General features: G+C 42.4%; 1 protein-coding gene across 2 annotated transcripts in view; it reads left to right on the top strand.

The window, feature by feature from the left end:
* The first annotated feature begins 19,873 nt into the window (after positions 1 to 19,873).
* The window catches only part of STXBP5 (syntaxin binding protein 5), a 933,640-nt gene continuing 932,505 nt past the window's right edge, over positions 19,874 to 21,008 (top strand). For both annotated transcript variants that reach the window (XM_069235194.1, XM_069235193.1), the window contains exon 1: positions 19,874 to 20,014. In XM_069235194.1, the coding sequence (XP_069091295.1) occupies positions 19,874 to 20,014 (141 nt within the window). The remainder of the gene's footprint in view (positions 20,015 to 21,008) is intronic.

Here is a 21,008-nt window from a genome sequence, read left to right as displayed (position 1 = left end):
AATAGCTAAGGTAGGGAAATGCACATTTTCTGAAAGTTGCATTTTTCAAAGTTGTAATTTAAAATTCCACTTCACCAAGAGGTTTTGTCATTACAATTCCAAAGACACTAGGCACAAACTGGTTACCTGCTCCCATTTGTAAATTACAGCTTATTAAATGTAATAAAATAACTCCAATGTTACCCAATGGCAGAGGTAGGCCTTGCAGTAGTGAAAGACAAATTTAGGAGGTTTCCACTAGCTGTACATGTACAACTTGAACTTACATGCCCTACCTTTTAAATACATTGCATCCTGCCATATGGGCTGTTTAGTGCCCACCCTATAGGTGACTTATGTAGTAAAAAATTAAGTTTGAGCCTGGCAAAGGATGATTTTGCCGGTCGAAGAGGCAGTTTAAAACAGCAAACACAAGGGCTGCAATGGCTGGCAACAGCCATGTTTAAAGGGAAGCTTCAGTGGGTGGCACAATAAGTGCTGCAGGCCCCCTATTTGCTTTTAATCTACATGTTCTGGGTACATATATTATCACTTCACTAGGGACTTAAAAATAAATTAAAAATGCTAATTGGGGATAAGCCAATGTTACCATGTTTTAAGGAGGGAGCACTTTGAATGTTAAAGGAACTAAAATCAATCGTTCAATCTGATCACCTGAAAATGGCAGCACATGTAATAATAATATCACAATTAGAATTTGGCAATGCAGTCCTTGGCGAGGCAACTTAATCTGCCTTAACCCCTCTAAAAGCCAGTGTACATGCAACAGCCAAACTAAGCTCCTTATGTTTTTTTAAATCAATCGCATCTCCCCTACACTGGTGGATCTGCATTGGCTCAGCACCGAGGACAGTAACAAAGTCAAGTTGAGATGCTTAGCCTTCAAAGCAATCCATACAAAAAACCTGTCAAACCTTTGAAGGATAACAGGCTGTTCAAGGAACATGAGAAGCAGAGAAAATTTTCCTTTGGAAATACTGTTATTTCGAACCACACGCTCTATATCATTTTTATTCCAGAGTGACTTTACTCTTCTGGAACTCGTTGCCCATGGACATCAAAAATGTTCCAACCATACCGGCTTTCAAATGACTATTAAAGACTCACTTATTCAAGCTATACCTGACATAATAACTCATGCAGGTCTAGAAAGCTCATTCCTAATCCTTCCTCTGTCTGATCTGTTCGTCAAAGAACTGCTATTCCCACCCCTACTCCACCCTCACACTTGTAGTCACTTCATCTTTCCTCTCCTACTCCCCCAACACAATCTTCTCTCCCCTTCCCTCCCTTCTACTACTCCCACTGGAAGTCTTTCCCTCTTATTTTTCCTTCTTACTCCTTTCTTCCCTACTCTTCCTTCTTTTCACCACCAGAACCTGTTATGTTAAACCTTGTCAAAAGGATAGTTTCTTGGTAAATTCAGTTCTATGCAAGATCTTATGTTGTACTATTAACTGTAAAGCGCATCCTAGGTTGTGAGATTTTATAAACTATCTACCTGCCCATGGTATGGGGTGCTTCATATGTCTAATGGTCCTGTAAAAATGATCCACTTGTAACTTTGGTGCCATGCAGTGAAGTGACAATATACAGCAGAGTTCTTATTTTATCAGAGCTCTGATAATAGCCTCTCTGATTACGTCAGGACTCATATTATAGCAGGAATTGGATTTTAGCAGTGCCCTGATTTTGCCATCTTTCTGCAAATCTACTTACTGGGGGAAGTAGTGAGAAATTTTAATTTCCAGGTAGGAATATCCTTTTGAGTCTATGCACACTTACAAACTTGTATGTCTAAGGGTTTTCTCCTACTCTTCTCTATTTTCTTCACACACTGGGAAAAGTTTGAAATGTACTTCTGACAAGTGCTGAAGTAAACCTTTATCCAGGTGGGAGAAAAGGGATTGTAGGTAAAGTGAACTTGCAAATACTCAGCAGATTTTCACATGAGCAAACATACATATTTGCATATTTGCTCAGGCCAAATTGCATTTGACAAACTTTTTCTAGGAGTACAGTTTCCACGACAACGTCTCTAAAAGCTTCTGAAATCGTTAAAGTTGTAAATCTGCACTACTGCAAATACCTTAACCATGGGTGCCCCTTGTAACTTTCATTATTAATTGGGCCCCCAATCACGTCTGCTGTTAGCCAAGACCTTTTGTTTTATTAAAATTATATATCAAATATAGCTAACTTCAGTGTGAGAGACAATATTCTGCTCTTTCACAAGCACCATACTGGCCCACAAAAGAAGTGGCCTTCAGTGCAAAGGAGTTCTAGGGTAATTTGTATCAAAGGTAGCCGCAATGTGTCAATTTGATAAACTTTGCAAACAAGTGTACACATTTTTATACTGGAACTGTCAGAAGCGCAAGCTGAACTCACAGTATTTCCTTAGAGTGCTGGATATACTGTGGGTATTGAGGAAGAGAAGCAGACTGTCAAACTGGTTAGATCACAAAGTATGGCCCTACTCACAAGTTAGCTGCAAGAATAATGGTTTTACCAACTTTAAGAAACAAAGAGCCATTGAGGCTTGGCTTAAGAATCATATTTTAGCCACCGCTACTTGAGAACAACAGCTCATCCAAAATCCCTATCCATCCCTCAGGCACTCTAAACCCCCTTGTATGATAACTATCAATTCCCCTCTTGCTGTTGTAACATTTTAAGTCTTAATCTTATGACATTTTTTATCCTCTCTGCCCTTCCTTATAACACTGCTTCACCTTTAGCATCCTACAGCTCATCTGAGGAGCTTGGGTCACAGAAACCCGATGTATGCAGTAGATTTGGAAAGCATCCAGGACCCAGGAGAATCCTGCCTTGCTGATTGATTTGAGTGCAAAACAGGGGACCAGATCCTTACAAATTTTGCCACTCTATCTCGAACAAGGGTTGTTTGTTTTTCAATCAGATATATTGACTAGACATTAGTTCACCATATTTAGACCGAGAGGGAAATATTCAATTGTCATTGTTGGACTATTGTTAGTCTATCAGTCTCCAATAAGTGTATGGCGAGTTCCCAGACCGTTGTAGTCAACGGATATTCTAAAATTTCCCTGTGTCTCCCAAAACCAGAGGATCAAGTCAGAGTTCCAAGCCAATTAACTCCTGGGTGTGAACAGTTTAATACCTAATGTATAGCTGGACTAGGTTGCAGAACCACCAAATATGGTTCATGGTACCTCTCTCATTCCCAAATCAAATCGTCAGCACTGGCAATGAGCAACATGCAATTTCAAAGTCCATGTGTGTTTTTCAATACAACTTTATTACCAATGCAAAATTCTTGACTACCATTAGAGAATTTATATCTCTGATTTTCAGGACAACGTTAGGTCCACTAGCATTTCAACAGGATGCGAGGCATTTAAAGAAATTATCAGTGGCAGTTTAATAGCATTTGCAGCCTCAAAAGAAACCTGACAGGCACCTCCCTTATTATCCTGAGAACAGGATTAAGTTCAGATTCATGCACAAGATTAAAATAATCAGACGGGGAAAAACAGAATAATTGAAGGACCATTATAGTGAGCAGAGGAGGGCTGTGGCTTGGGTGCAATGATGTGAGGATTGCTATCACTGAGCTCCTGGTTACCCCCGGTAGCCTTCTCTGATCATGTTGCGTGGCCTAGTGCTAAATCACTTGTCACTCACCCAGAAAAAATTGGTGGCTTGTTGGACAGCAGAGTGTGTCCCAGGAAACAGCACTGTCAGATACAGCCAACCTACAAGGGGCACCCCACAGCACTTCAAAATGTGACTGCCTATGTCTGATAGGCAGGGGCCACTGCTCAACGTGAACAGATGTGTGGGACTCAGAGGGGGCTTGAAAGGCGGTTTGCAAGAATGAGATAGAACCCATCCCCAGACCAACACCTCGAGATAGACTCCAGACAAAAGGGCAGCTAAGGCAGCACAGCTTGCTGAGCTGGAGACATAATTCTCCAATTTGGCTCCCCGCTGCCACGCTCGAGGTACGCAGACCAGTAAATGTTGATTTTGGGGTGGGGGGGGGGGGGCAAAACTCAAAATTGAGGCCAGGTCTCTCTCTCTCTCTCCCCATTTGGAATGCTTTGGTGAGAGGATGCTAGAAGATGTGGCTGCCCTGGATGGCCTTGCTATTGGCCCACCTCATCCCATCTTTGCAAAAGAGACTCCTGGGCTGACTGGGGAACTGGGGCCTGAAATCAGTATGCCTTTCTCCATCTCCTATCCACAAACAAAACAAACATGGGCCACAGGAAAGTGAGACTCACTTGCTGTAACAGCCAATCTGGCAGAGAAGAAGCAGTAGAAAGAATAATGCCACCGCCAGTCTCTGATGATGACAAAGACATGACACTGGGGGTACTATAGGAGGCTTTAACTTTACTGGATCTGGGCATTGTGCCTCTGCCCTCTACCTGACAGCTGCACTGCTCAGGGGTGCCACCTCAAATTTCCACTGGCCTGCACGAAGGCATGATGGGTGGGCAGGAGGAATCCCAGGGGAAAACCCTCACAGCATCATGGAGTGCTAAAGTTGTCAGCAGACATGCAAATATAGCATTACAGACAGCATTGCTGGAACGTTGTCACCCTATGTCCTAAATTGCAGTCTGCACACAGCTAAGAGTAGGGAGTTTGGGCACTCCCCACCGCACTTTCCACAGTGCAGCAGGGGAGACAGCACTCCAACAGGCAGGAGAAACACAGTCAGAGTAAAAAGAAACACAGGGTCCTGGATAAGTCCTCCTTTCCCGGTGTCATAGTGGGGAGACATTTCAGGATATGAGATGACACAGATCAAAAGGATAAGTTCATCACACTCAAATTGGATGAGCCAATACTGCCCAAGACCAGCACTAAAACTGGTAATGCTGAGGAAAAGCTTAAAACAATCCTTGCAGCTAAAGCCTTAACTACAGACTCGATGGAACATAAAATTGACTCTGCTGTGATCAATTTGAACCTACTGTGCGATGACAATTGGAAGAGGGAAGATCTGGTCATAAAGGCAAAAAAGAATGTACTGTTGTTCCAGCTGTCTACAGAGGAACTGTATGGCCAAATTAAAGACTTGACACGCAGAGCATGAAACTTGGAATATATGGTGTGGGACTTGGAGGGGTTTCAAAAGGAACAGTATTGGAATAGTGGTTGTTCACAAAAGTATTAAAGGCAAAAACAGAATTGCATTCCTAGAACCTAGGATACAGCTGATGGTGGCGCATGACAGGCTCACACAATTATTTGCTGTGGAAAGAGCACAGGTCCCCACAAGGTCTCCAGCACCAAACCACCCCACCCCTCCCTTTCTTCCCTGCCCTCAACAACCTTTCATGATCAGTCTCCTCCATCACAGGGATCACTCATGAATACTATGGTAAGCAGACACAGACTGAGTGGGGACACCCTGAGTGGGGACATCTTAACCAACTGGTGGCCCAGAAAGAGACATGGGAAGAGATTCGGAACACAGCGCCCCACTCGTTACCAGGCACAAATGGAAAAAGATAGGGTAGTGGCGGCAGGTACAACTTTAAGACACCATGGCAGACACTCAATGGAAGGAGGTCATACTACAGACACAGAACAATCAACAGTCACTGAAATCAGTGCATAAATGCCTAAAGTGACTGCAAGAGCAGCTGACGATTTGATTGCAAGCATTCTCCCAACAGGTTACGAATCATGGCGACAGCAACTGACTGAACTGAGGTCAGGTGGAGCAGCCCGATGTGGAATATTTTGATTTGTGAATAATAGCTGTGGTAGGTAGCTGGGGGCATGACATACCCTGGTCCACTAACCTCCCTGCTTCTGAATGTGTTGCCTGGCCCGAGACTAGACATGTGCTTTGGCACCAGAGCAGAAAACGGATGTTAGACATTGGTTTGCAATAAGGGCGGAGAGAAAAGGGGTAATTCTCATATTGCCCAGGGTAAGCTTTTTTTTTTTTTTTTTGTTGTTTTGTCAGGGGAGTAGCATCTCCCTAACAAATGTATTCAACAAGTTCTTTCAGTTGGGTAATGTGAAGTGTGTCGGATTTCACCTGGGATATGTACATGCCCACACTGACAAAAACACACGCTCGCTTGTCTATGTTTTGAATGCAGTATAAAATGTTGATTCGGTTTTTTTTAAATGTGTATTTAAGTACCCCTAACAATCCACATTTCTCTTTCTTTCCACCGTCACTTAAGCCCCACTCATGTCCTGCTTCCTCTTATAATAGGTTTTAACAAGATGTCCCAGCGTGATTGTTGGGAAATCTTAGGCTCACACTCCCTCATTCATATTGACCAAGCTGTGTCCCTGTCTCTTGCTTTTTGTGTTATTCTTCCAGTGATCAATAACAAGAAATACACTACAAAGGAAGTGTGGATGAGATTGCTGGGGGGTTGAACTCCCAGTTTTCATCATTATGCCCAATTTAAACGTGGATAGGGGAAAAATAATAATTACATGGAACGAAAGGGGCCTCACCTCAATGGCAAAGAGATGTAGTATTCAGGCATTTATTGAAAGACAAAGAGCACACAATGCTCCTGCAAGACACACGTTTAACCAAAGCCGACAAAGTAGCTCTTCAAAACCATTTGTGTGGTGGTCAAAATTTCTATATTCACTGCTACATCCTTGCCTGTAGAGCCCTGATTTGGGTTAAACCACAAGTCCCTTTTCAACATACAACAGAGATACGGAAGGCCATTACTTGGCAGTGAGCGGAAAACTGGATGGGAATGACATAGCCTTGGTAAATGTGTAAGATGCAACACTCAGAGCAAGAGGTGTTCCTGAACAAACTTTTACATGGGTTACCCAATATAACCCAGTACTCACAGGAGGCTGCGGGGGGAGTGAGGCTTTAATTGTATAGCTTATGTGGCACTGGACAGATCATACCCGACTTTGTCTAACTCATGTACGTATAGGTCTGCTAAACACCTGCAGATGTAGGTGGCCATTGGGACTTGAAAATATGTGGAGAACACAGCATCCTGCTACCAAAGAATGTCCATTGTACTCGAACATGCACGCCCTGCATATCAGTAAATAAGTTCTTCTGCTCCCTGAACTTACGCACAAATGTAGAATACATGGGTTAGTTATCTATGATCTATTCTGACCACAATCTACTCCTAAAGACAAGGAGATGGGGCATAAACATAATTAACATACCAACCGGGAGGCTGCAGGTAAACACCCTTGAAGACTCATAGTTTTGACAAACAACTGGAAAAGAGATTAGACTCTACTTTGCTGAGAACCACAGCATAATTAATGCAATGCTTGATGAACAGGATGCCTGTTCATCAAGCACCCTGGTGGACAATTGATTGTGACTTCTGTGGGAGGGGGACCTGCATTATTATTACAAGATATTAAGAGACTAACGCAGGTTCTGAAAGTAGCAGAAAACAGACTGATAGGCTGCCCTAAACTTCAAGGTGAAGTGAACAAAGAAAAAGAGACATTTACACATTTGGTGGAAAGGCTACGGGGTTTGCTTACAAAGAACACATCCCCATTCTTAAGAACCACTATGCAGAGGGTGACTGGTGCATTTGCGGACCAATAGCAACCACAAGGCCTTTGTCAAATGCTAGGGTTTTATTTTGTGTACGAGTACTGGGTCTCTTCCCTTGACAAAAATTGACATGATAATGAGATTTATGGACCTTGAGTTGACACTGGTGAAACATATCATTACCACTTAATCAACAGCTTCAAAGTAACCTACTATTCAACTATGATAGAAATAATTGCTAAAAATAAAAAAGGTAGAGAGCGAAAGAAGAACTCTACTCAAGGAGGTACAAGTAGGGCTTAGAGGGACGCAGTGCGAGCATGGGACGCCACGATTATAACAATGGGGACAGCTAGAATGAACCCACAGAATAAACATACACTACCCATGCTTCCGAGGGCTTACAATAGCAACCACTCACCACCCCCAGCATACGGGAAGCACACCTGAAGAATGGGGATTGATGCAGACTATTCTTGGGCCCAGCTCCACCCACTTCCTCTGTGCCCCCCTCCCTATTCCTTCCTTTTCCTTAGGTTTATCATGCCTAAATTAGAGTACCCTGTTGGTGTCTCTCGCCTACTAAATGATGGAATCAGAGGGGGGATCATTAGTTTACCTTTTTTCTTTATTATTTATTCTCAGTTTTCTTCTGATCCTCATTAGTACTTTAGCAAGCAGCAAGTAGCAGCTGTTACTCCTTATAGGCTACATGGTGTTCTGATAGCACACTGTCATTATTTACATCTAGCTCTGCATCAAGCCTTGTATTATATGAATGTTAAAGATATTCAATGTTGTCATACCTTGTGCTTATGCCACTTATGTCATTGTTTATGAAATCAATAACAATATATATATTTTTTTAAAGGGAGCATGAGATTGCTGAGCACCAAAACGACAGTGTTTGTCGACTATTTCTGTTGCAGCTCCATTAGTGTGATTCACTGGTTGAAGAAAGCAGCAGCAGACCTGTGCACTGAAGCGGGGATTTCCTGTTGACATTTTGGTAAGTTTATAAGGTTAGATTCTTCCCTAGGTTCACCTGTCCACGATTTACAGGTTTAAATTGTACCTCCACTGTATGACGTGCCTAGGGTGCCTTGGTTGCTTGACTGCCTGTACATGTAGCATGTTGTTTGGTAAGTCCACTTTTATTTATTTTAGAATTGCACATATTTTGATTGGTTGGCTGTCTGCGTTGTTTGTTTTTTTCAAAAGTCACTACTTGTCCAGATGAAGGAATGGGTGAAAATTGGATTGGCTGCACTGGTCACTTGCACCAACTTTCTTTTGGTGTATTTCTTGAGGATTCTAATTAGTTTTCCAGTTTGTTCTTGTTTCAGTCTGGACCTTACTTTGAATGTGCTCTTCTGTCGCAATCATTCTATTGTTTCACATCTTGTGACATGGACTGATTATCAATGTATGTTCAAAGATCTTGGTCATTGAGGTGAGTCATGGTGGCTGTTTGTTATTCCCTGGTTTGACAAACTGGCTCCTCTGTTAGGAAGGGTATTTCCTAAGTGGCTTATGGAAGTCTGTGCTGACCACCACTACCCACTCTACATAGTGAATGAGCAGGGATTTCTATATCTCAATAGTCAGGTATAATCATTAAATAACCCCTGCCACTCATTGTATCGTCAACAAGGAGAAGTGAGGAGCAATCATCTACAACAATCCAATAACACGATAAATCATTTATGAGTTTTAGTACAGTCAATAAATAGAGTTTAGGATGAGATAAAGAGTTCTATTTTGAGTTCTTTTAGTTTTTAATAATTTTGTTCAAGAAGAATTAGTCTTTGCAACATCAGCATCAGAAATGAACATATATCAATTATTGTATTATTTCAGTATAAAGTAAAATAGGACAGTAGTCAAAACAAAAGTTATTTTTGTTATAACGCAACAAGCATGTTCCATAAAGGATGCACTTTAATCTAAATATATTAGAATGGGTAAAAATAAGATGTCAGTTCAGATACTCAATAAAGGGGTCTGTTGAGAGAAGAATCAATGCGTAAGCATCAAGCCGCTGCATGTCAAGGTGGAAAGTATTCTCAGCTCTAAATCAGCAGACAGTCAACGAAAATAGCAACCTGACATGGTGAGAAGTATCATAAACTCAAAGATGAATCCTGTTAGAGAGTGGCAGAAGGAATCCAGCTGCTACTCTAGGAACACACATTAATATAAATACACAATATTTTATATAGCGTCATTATTATTTTTTTGCCTCCAGCGTCCTCCAATAGTGTTACAGTAAAGTCCTGAAAATAGGCATATTCCCTATCTTCCCACACTTATACAATAGACTTTAGACATTAGACCTTGAAAAGTTACATTGTTCGCATTCTGTGGTCCAGTCTGCTCTTCTCATGACTCATTGTTCCTGATGCCTCCTCTCCTCCCAGTGAGAACAGTTATCTCAAACAAAACAAGTGCCAATTCACTCGCCAACAGAAGGCTTTTGGAAAGTTACATCTGCAGAAAAGAGAGAACAACTTCTTGTACGAACAATGATTTAACATGACAACAGGCCATCGAATGTTAATGCATTATTTTCAGTTGACATGGCATTGACAGGCTAACTTAAATCAGCACATTTTTTATTTCCCCTGCAAGCCTACATTGTTAAGCATGGTTGCCTAAATTTTTTTTTTGTGTATGTGCTTTTAAAATGATGGCTTTGCCCAATTTAAATAAAAAGCATTTGTTTGCAAATAATATTCGCACTAACAATGGCCACTTCCTTTTCTCAGCCCACTTGGCCCACCTCAGCTTTCCCCAATCATCTTTCTTTAATTTCACCAATTTAGGCTTGCATTACATAAACGTTTGCAGTCAGCCACATGAGCGTCTGAAATGTAGTTTGGGGCATAAACTGCTAAAGGTGTGTTGTGTTAATGATAGACACCCAATTTGTGAAGTACACAGCCTTATTGTCTGGAGCCAACGCATACACTTCCTCTCCAGGGCGGGTCCCTGTTATCTCTCCCCCAGTGTTCCATAACATCATGGTAACAATGGAACACATTCAATAATAAACACAACACATCCTTTTTTTTTTCGGAAAATAATCTTAACAGAATAAGATTAAAAATAAACTGAAAACAATAAAAGAACAATAGAAACATACATATATGTATACATATATCTCAACTAGCTGCTGACACTTTTAGTTTTGTGTCTGCCAACACAAGAAACTATAATTTCCCTTATCCCGGGAAAACTTTCTCTGCACACACATAATCTTTAAGCCAACCAGGCCGTTTCCTTACTCTCACGCCCTCCAGCACTTCTGCCCCCATACATTCTTCACCATCCTCCACATTCTCACTCACTTCACCACCACTAGCATCATCATCATTTCCACTATAACTTCCTCCTTCGCCTCACTTCCCCACCACCAACCTCCATATTCAACCAATGGAAATCTTCCCTTGAAGAGCCATCCTTACCTACATCATGAAGCACTTTGGCCACACGTTTGAGATTCCACACCTTACCACTTCTCACCCTAACTGCGTTATTCAATACTTCTATCACTTCCTCAGGTTCATAAAATTGACTGTGTCCCTTAATCACCTTACCCAGTCTCTTAACCCAAATCCAATCTCCAATTTCAATATTAGCTGGTTTAACTTCATGAAGTTCATCATAACAACTTTTCGTTTCAGAATGCTTTTCTTTCATTGTCTTGAACTGACACCAGAGACCTATGCACCACATTAGACTGATGCAACCAATTTAAACTAAACTTGGACCTAGGTTCTCGTCCCCTCATTATCACAAATGGAGACAACTCTGTGACTTCATTCTTCATTGCCCAGTACGCCCTTACTGCCTTATGCAATTGTACCTCCCAACCCATACCACTAGCAAAAGCTGACTTAATCACTCCCTTTATCACCCTGTTGAACCTTTCCACCATGCAGCTGCAACTAGGATTATAAAAGGATGTAGTTTTATGTTGCACTTCAATTCTTTTAAAAAAGTCCTTGGACACTCTTGACAAAATGTGAACCTCATTATCATTTAATACTACCTTGGGTAACCCTCAGATACAAAAACTTTATCCAAAAATTCCACAACACTCTTTGTATCTGCCCTTTCCACAGCTTCTAAAACAGGCCATCTATAAAATAGATCCACCAAAACAACTACAGATTTTTGTTCAACCCCTACTGGACCAACAAAGTTCATTGCTACTATCGCCCACTGCTGTTTTGGTAAAAAGTAGTCACACATAGGTGGTCTCAGAGGTTTCAAAGTTTTATCAGGACCGGCACATTTTGAACAGTTTCTCACAAACCTTTCCACTTCAACATCCATATTTGGCCACTAAAACAAACTCCTCACTTCACCTTTAGTTTTTACTATTACAAAAAGCCCTTCATGCATAACTCCACAATTGTTCTCCTGAAACCTTTCGAAGGAACAATCCGTTCACACCTCATAATTGTACCGTTCTCCACAGTCAACTCTGAATTCACTTCCCAGAAAGGCCTACTATCCTCTTGCAATTTACATTTATCAGGCCAGTATCCTCACAAGAATTCCTTAACCGCTGTCAGTGTTTCATCCTTGTCATATTCAGATTTCCATTCTTCATTACATACAGCATGACTACCATCACCATGTAGAAAGGTTACTCGAAAATCATTCCAACCTTCATCCTTGTCATATTCAGATTTCCATTCTTTCTTACATACCGCATGACTACCATCACCATGTACAAAGGTTACTCGAAAATTATTCCAACCTTCATTCTCAAATTCTTTCAATTTAGTGGGCATTCTAGATAAACAATCTGCTACTTGGTTGTTTTTCCAGGTACATACACCAGTACATATACATAGTCTTGCATCTTTACTGTCTAGTAATATTTTGGCCCGTGTACACCTATTTTTGAATCTAAAGGTCTAGCAATTCTTGATGAAGCATTGACAGTACCCTTTGTTGCCAAATATGTCATTAGAGGTTTATGGTCACAAAAAATCGTGTAGGTTTGCCCCATACAAAAGCTCTGAAGTGAACCAAAGCCCAAGCGCAATCCAACGCCTCTTTCTCAATTATAGGATACTTTTCTTCGGTTGGCGACGGGGCTCTGGAAGCAAAAGATATAATGAACTCCCTTCCTTTCTTGTCCTTCTGGCTTAATACAGCACCCAAACCTTTACTGCCAGCATCGGTTGTAATATAGTTATCCAAATTGGGTCAAAACACTGTAAAGCTTGAATCTTATCGATTTCAGAAGTAATGTGGGCAAATTCTTCCTGGCACTCCTTTGACCATTCAAATTTGACTTTGTTTTTTTACCAGTTGCTTTAAATGAAAACTTTTATCAGCAAACCTTGAAATAACCTTCGCAGAGTACTCAACTAATCAAAGAAAAGACCTGACATCCTTAGAACTCCGAGGTGGAGCTTCCTTTATGGCGTTCACATGAGATGCTTTTGGTTTGACCCCTTGAGCTCCAATGTCATGTTCCAAATAAGTAACACTGTCTCTGGCAAACTTACATTTTGAAAATTCCACTGTTAAACCACTTTTTTCCAATATGTTTGTCACAACATTTAATCTAGAATCATGCTCCACCTTGTCTCCTCCATAAACCAGAATGTCATCCTGGAAAAATGTGGTGCCGGTCTTATTCCCCAACAACTGAAAGATGAGTCTTTGGAAAACCACTGCAGCAGATGCCAATCTAAAAGACATTGGCCCTCATTCTGACCCTTGCGGTTTCTAACCGCCAGGGCAGAGGGCAGAGGAAGCACCGCCAACAGGCTGGCGGTGCTTCCGGGGCAATTCTGACCGCGGCGTTAAAGCCGCGGTCAGAAAAGGGGAACCAGCGGTTTCCCGCCGGTTTTCCCCTGCCCAAGGGAATCCTCCATGGCGGCGCTGCATGCAGCGCTGCCATGGGGATTCCGACCCCCTTCCCGCCAGCCTGTTCCTGGCGGTTTACACCGCCAGGAAGACGCTGGCGGGAACGGGTGTCGTGGGGCCCCTGGGGGCCCCATTAAGATTTTCAGTGTCTGCTTGGCAGACACTGAAAATCGCGACGGGTGCAACTGCCGGCTTCATCTTTGCTGGGGCTTTCCCGCTGGGCCAGCGGGCGATCTTTTGAAGATCGCCCGCCGGCCCAGCGGGAATGTTGGAATGCTCCCCGCGGTCATTTGACCACGGGGCGGTGTTTGGGCGGTGCCCGCCGCCCGCCGGGGTCGGAATGACCCCCATTATGTTAAATTGGAAACACCCAAAAAGGTGTAATGAACGCAGTAAACTTTTTGGAGTCAGATGACAATGAAATTTGATGATATGCAGATGACAAGTCTATTGTTGAAAATATTTTGCACCTTTGAGAGACATCACCATTTCATTTATTCTTGGTAAAGGAAATTATCAATAACAATATTATTGTTCAAATGGGGCAAGTCCACACAAAGTCGGATCTTACCATTACTACTTCTGGCCACCACCACTGGAGATAACCATTCCAATGCTTGAATAGGTTTAATCACTCCCAAGTGACCCAGTTTATCCAGTTCTTTTGACACTTCATCTCTAATCATAAATCAGAACATTCCTTACCTTATACACCTTTGGAACAGCATTGGTTTTTAGTATTATACAGTGTTTGAATCCCTTGAAATTACCCAAAGTTGTGTTAAAAACAGATGGAAACTTGCACAGTAATTCCTTAGCGACATCCAGTACCTCACCCACCACTTTCTCCTGTTCATCACTATTAGGATCCAAAATAATGTGCAATTTTTCCTGATCAATCCAATCCAATACTGGTGGTCCCTTCTTAATTATGTATAATTTGGCCCAGGTACACCTATTTTTTAATCTAAAGGTCAATCATCTATAACCCAACATATCGATCTTCTCTCCACTATACCATTGCTGTTGTATGTCTGGTTCACATAGTTCCTCACCAATTTTTCCGACAAATTTGCTCCTCCATATTTCTTCATTTATAATTGTATAAGGAAAACCAGAATCTACAAAAATATTCATTTTAACACCGCCTATGCTTATTTGACACGCTGTTTTATTCCTCATAAACTCTTCATTAATATTTAAAATGAAGTTGTTAGAACTCGCAATACTATCACACCCATTCACAACACTTGCATCACTTTCTCCTTCTCCCGTATCATTTTGCTTGAAATGCTTGAATATGCACTTAACATTACTCTGTTTTTTCCTGCAGGCTTTTGCAAAATGGCCAACTAATCCACAGTTGCCACATTTCTTTTGAAGTGCAGGACATGTTTTGCTATACGCTAGGTGATCTTTGCTATCACACCTGTAAAATTTATTTTTTTCTTTTGAAGAAAATTTTGATTGGGCATTAAAAGTCTTGCCCATATTTTTGGAATTCATCTTACAAATTGCTTCAACACCTTTTTCCTTAGCTAATAACTCTTTAGCACACCTACCAAACATCTCTGCTTTACGTACGATGTTCATAACACCATTTACCCATGAGCCTTCCTGAATACTCTGATTGCAGACATGCATCACCACTTGGTCCCTAACGGACTCATTCTGTAATGCTCCAAACCTACAGTCAATAGCTAACTTTTTTAAATCAGCCACATAATTGTCCACCGACTCATCTTCATTCTGCTTACATTGAAAAAAATGTATACCTAGTAATGCCGATACAAACTTTAAGTGTGAAATAGATGTCAAGATCTTTCAATGCTGCCTCAAAAATATTCAAATTACCCACAACAGGGGCCTTTAACATTTGATTATAAACTCTTAACCCATATTGACCCAAAGAATGTAACAAAACTATCTTCCTTTGTTCCGCGGACATATTGCCAGATTCATCGACATCTGCTATGTAATTTACAAAGTACTCCGCCGCACAGTAGTAACGTCGATATCCACAGGAATTTGACCTTTTACTTGACTTTAGACTCAGCGGTGATTTGTTTCTGCAGGCGGTAGGAGCATTAGTTGCGTGCGCATCTCAAAGTCACTCACGTCAGCTCTGTGCACGTCTCACCATCGCCGGCACTGCTTGCACTGAATGGGCGTCTCTCTTAAACGCGAGTATGTGTTTATCGGTTTCCAAGCAACGCTCGTGCTGAATCACAGGCACACATATAAGCCGTTGCTTGCTCCAAAATGGTAAGAAGGTTCCTCTATAGATGAATCCTCTTCTTTCTTCTTTTTTTTTATCCACTTTCACCTTATGTGCTGTCACCTTATAGCCTCCAAGACAGTCTAAATACACATAGCATTCTCACTCCATAAGCGTCCGGACTCACAAAATTGCATGCAACACTAAATCCTTCTTAAGCATGGATTCCTGGCCCCAGACACACGTCTCCAAATTGTTGTGTTAATGACACACATGCAATTTGTGAACTACACAGGTTTATTGTCTGGAGCCAACGCATACACGTCCTCTCCAGTGCGGTTCCTTGTTATCTCTCCCCCAGTGTTCCATACCATCATGGTAACAATGGAATACATTCAATAATAAACAAAACAAGGTGTTTTGTAACATAGTAGATTTTCAGGCGCTCCTGCAGGTGATTTGTCACTAATGTCTTATGCTACTATGTAGGCCTTTGATAAGGAATGCAGTAGTAATGAATTTACTATTTACCATTCATCTTTATTAAGTTGAGTTCTACCCTTTATCAGTGCAGTCGTCTTCTGACTTTCCTCCTAGGTGGGCTCTGTCATCCACCAAAATGGTAGTGTTGGGGTAGTATCATGAACAGCAATTATCTGAAATGTATGTAAGAAAACTGTCGGTTTTACTGATAAGGCCCTGAACAAACAGGCCCTCCAATAAGGCTACCTCACTGTTCCCATGTGGCTAAACTATATACTGCTGAAGGCACTCAAAAGTAAATCATATGCTTACATTTATTGTTACAATGCTATATTTCGTCAAGTAAATAAAATTAAAAAAAATCTTTAAACCTATAAAAACTCAGATCACAATTGTTAATCTCATGTTTTAAAAAAAGAAAAAAAATCTCAGGTCAATTTTTCGGTCTCATATGAACACCGGTTTCACAACACTGTTCTCTGTAACTTCATAGGGGCAATTAATTTTTTTAAGTCACTTTGGTCAGATCAATGGATCTTTGTCACTAGCGTGGCAATTGTTAGGAAGTATAAACAGTACACAAGGTTACATTAGCTTTAAGTTTACTCCACATTTGCATACACACAACACATTCAATTCACATTTTGGTCAGAGTAATGGATCTTTGTCGCCAGCGTGGCAATTGTTAGGAAGTATCAACAGTACACAAGGTTACTTTAGCTTTAAGTGTATTCCACATTTGCGTACACAACACATTCAATCCATACTTTGTGAAAGATTCCACGTTTCAGCATTTCACCATCAACTTATCTCTGCGTTCACCATCTCACCTAATGTTTCCTCATCGCATCTCCCAACCTCATAACAGACTTTTCTTTTTCCCCTTTGCCACTATAAATAGGCAGCCCTCCTGTATTTATTTACTATTGTAGACAAACAAAATATAATTCTTCCAAGTGTTAAACTCACTTTATTCAAAAGTAATCAGTATAAACGTCACTAACACAAAATAAACAGTTGCTACCTCCTCTCCTAGCAATAACTGCCCACATGAAATCAAGAACAAACATTTCCTTAGCAGAATTAAAACACAGAACCCAATAGTGCTAAGTACATAAAAACACCACAGTGCATGCCCATTGTCCAATGTATGAAGCAGACATAACATCTTCCTGCTAAAAACAGTGGAAAAAAAAAACCCACCATCTCGAATACTGGATGTACCCAGAGAAAACACATACACACCACGCCTCTCCCCTGACCACACTCACAAAGAAATTAGCACTGTACCAAACATAAAGTAATCAGAATTCCTAGACACCTTCACCACACATCTGTTCTTGGTAACACTTGCTTCAGCCAAAAATCGATCCTAAATAGGATTACTCACTCCACTGTCCAACACACTACATTGAAGAAAGCTTGCAGATCCTCTTGCATATATAATGCAGGTTTAAGATTTTGGAACGTCGATGCTCCCACTGAGAGCTTCTCAGTACCACTACAGCCAGCCCCTGGAATTTTCAGATTCAGAATGTCGTACCACATCCCCTGCATACTTAAAGAGCCAGACAAAGTGCCAAATCTTACTATCCCTCAACCTATCAGAATTGTCTTATATTTCCATAACTTGGAGGGGATGGAAAATGTGATATCCCCTTTTTTCTTAAACATTCCTCAAGACGTTGTTTTCAAGCCACCCATTGTTCACAAATTTCCTAACCTTCGGTAAGTTTCATAACCATCTGTCTACTACACCACAGTGAGTGCCCCCTGACTCTTAGATTCCACACACACCAGTGCATAATTCTAAAAATCTGTTTGTTTGGGGGCAAGAACGCCCTGGTTTAAAAATCTGCAACTGTGCTCTCTACTCCAGGAATATACCAAAGTTTGTAGTTAAACTCAAACAGACGCATGAACAAACTATCAATGCGGAGTGATGCCTTGAACAGTTCACAAGTGATGTGTTTATATGAGTCGTTGTGGCTGTGCGCAAGGTAAACTCGGAACTCCAAACATTGTTGTCTAAAATGGTCCATAACCCACACGCTGGTTACCATTTCCCATCCAATAACTGAATATAGTTATTCAGTGGAAGAAAGAGTGAGGCAAAGGAATCAGTGATCTTCCTCGCCAGCTCAGTTCACCTTCGTCCACATTGTACCCAGGCAGCAACCAACTTGCTTATGTTGTTATGGCAATGCGGATCAAACACTTGCAAAGGGGTGGTGAAGCTAACGTCATTCTTAATGGTGGGTAAAAAAACATTATCCAACTCATCAATAGCATTTTTAAGAACAACAAACTCCTCCACCGTCATGAGCTTCTTCTCCATCTGTTTGTAAATCCTTAAGCCTTCAGACCAGACACAGGAGTGTGTAACAATTGTTTTACTCTTTAAGTTGCGTAAACTCCTCATCCTCAATTGTTAGAAAATAGTTCATAAATACTATTTTCACTCAGGCCACTTCATGGCCGGTTTACCAGAAGGAAGAAAGGCTCATTGCGGATTAAGTATACGAGTTTAAGCAGCACGCATATTGATCCTTGCGCAACAAGTGGCAAAGCTGTACAGTGCAAAGTCAAAAATAAATACCCGATGAATCTGGAAACTGAGGATGTCTCAAGAGCCAACCAAAAGGATGAAAGTAGTGACTGTACAGCAACTGAAGAGTTCACGTCACAGAAGTTCAAGGAGATGCTGAATGCTCCACATGCCATGAGGTTTCGGTTGCACTGCAAGTGGTGCCAAGGATGTGCAAATAGGCGTGCAAACGTTTGAGGGCGAGACACTGGTCGCTCGCGCCTGGCAAAAGGCAGTATCACAAGACTATTGCGGCATATTCCTGTGCCTCACGCAAATGCCATGTACCTTCTTGAGGAGAACAACCTGTTAGCCATAGTTTCCGGCAGGTAGGCATGGCAAAATTTTACAAACCTGGGTTCTTCGCCTCTAGGTTAAGATCGTGGCCATATTTTAGTTGGGAAAGGAAGCGGAATTCTAAGACCGTACTAAATTTACTGTATTCCAAGTAATCGGTTTACACGTTAGTACCCCAAAGGTATAGCTACCAACATAAAGCTAAAACAGAGCCAGCCTCACAGTGCATACCTAGCTTCCAAGGTAATATGCCAGCCCACATACCTCTTTCCTCACACCATTCCTGGCTTCTGTCTCTCACACCCGTTTCAAACCTCATCCCTCTTCTCGGCTTTAGCCGTCTCGTCGTAAACTCAGCCTTCTTTTCCCACACACACATATCCTTTAAGTCCGCCATACCGCTGACTCCGACAGGTATGGAGGAAGACTGCACCTCTAGGCTTCGGCCTGAACGTAAGTGAAGGAATTGGTACTGCTCAGGACCTCGCGATGGCGACAATTAGAGGGCTCGAGGACCTGGCACCACCTCTCATCTGCAGGTCGGTTGTGCTCCTTCCTTTTTCGGGCCAATAGACCCTTAAGAGCCCGCACAGCTGGATCCAGCCGAGCTCCAATCAGGCAGTCGGCTGTCAAAGCGATGGGCGGGTCCGCAGACTGCTCACCGCGCCTGCGCCAGTCCCTGGGCTGACGCGCCTGTCACGTGATGCGAGCTCCGTTGGTAGCTAGTTTCCTGTGATGGGAACTGGTCGCTGCCTTGACAGGAGCAGCAGCGGTAGAAGCGGCAGCCCGGGGGCGACGGGGGGGCTGCGGGCAGCAGCAGAGGCGGGGAGCAACGGTGAGAGCAGGGCCCTAGCGCGGCGGCGCCATGAAGAAATTCAACATCAGGAAGGTGCTGGACGGCCTGACCGCCTCCTCCTCTTCGTCCTCCGCCGCCGCCGCGCAGCCCGGGAGCAAGGAGGCGGACATCCCCGAGAGCCTGCACTCCGAGCACTTCCAGCTCTGCAAGGTGAGGCCGCGGCCCGTAGAGGGGGAGGGGCGAGGTGCGGGGCGGGGGCATGCACCTGCCATCAACACCAAGTACAATCAGCATCAGCTAATGCAATATGCCCCTTCCCCAGCTATTCCAGCATGACATTACAGGCTGGCAGCGAGCTGCACATCTGCATGCGTGTGTGCGTGCAGTGAACATGTGGGCAGCCGGGCATGATGTACACGCATCACAGATATATAGCCATTTAGCAAATTATGTCATTTCCAACGTTTAGAATGCACCGACCCACATGCAGATTTTGTTTTATAATCACGCCTTTTATAATGGTGTATCGTAAAGTGCGATCACATATCTAGCTATATTGCGCGAGTGTCTGTTTACATTTAGAGGTGTACATTTCGTGAGCGCACATACCTTCTGTGTATTTTATGTCTGGATTTATATATCCATGTATTTGCAAAATCATTACAAATAGTGGTGCAAGCCTCTATTGAGTGTATAATGTATTTATTCAAGTGACCAGCGTACTGTTGGCTGCTGACCTGCCAACTTCCTGTGTTTCCCGATGAAGCTGAGAGACAGACGCGTTAACACCGTGAATAAACATTGCATGTGTCCTGTCTCTTGGTTGTTGGTTCGATAAATCCCATAATGCTCTGAGCTTCAGATTTCAGTCAATTTATTTTTATTCCTGGTCCTCTGCGCTGCTGACAAAAAAAACACACTGTCCGCCGAAGCTTCCTCTCTCTGCTGGTGACAGACAGAGGCCGAGAACCGCCTCCTTTGGGAAGAGATGTACGCGCCGAGGAGGATGTGTACGGGTCGACCTGTTGGAATAGGACTCCTGGGGCATCCGGGCTACACATCCATTCCTCCCTTTTCCTCGCTCGCAGGTCTGCTGCACTCACTGCCGCGGTATTGGGAGGCAGAAGGTAATATTCAGCATCCTGCTGATCGATGACAAACGATGGCAACCCAAGGTCTTCTGATCCCCGACAAGACCCTTATT

This window comes from Pleurodeles waltl, chromosome 5, assembly GCF_031143425.1.
Source record: "Pleurodeles waltl isolate 20211129_DDA chromosome 5, aPleWal1.hap1.20221129, whole genome shotgun sequence".
NCBI lineage: Eukaryota > Metazoa > Chordata > Amphibia > Caudata > Salamandridae > Pleurodeles > Pleurodeles waltl.
Note: the sequence above shows the minus strand (reverse complement) of the source record. Positions and strands in the feature narration are given on the sequence as shown.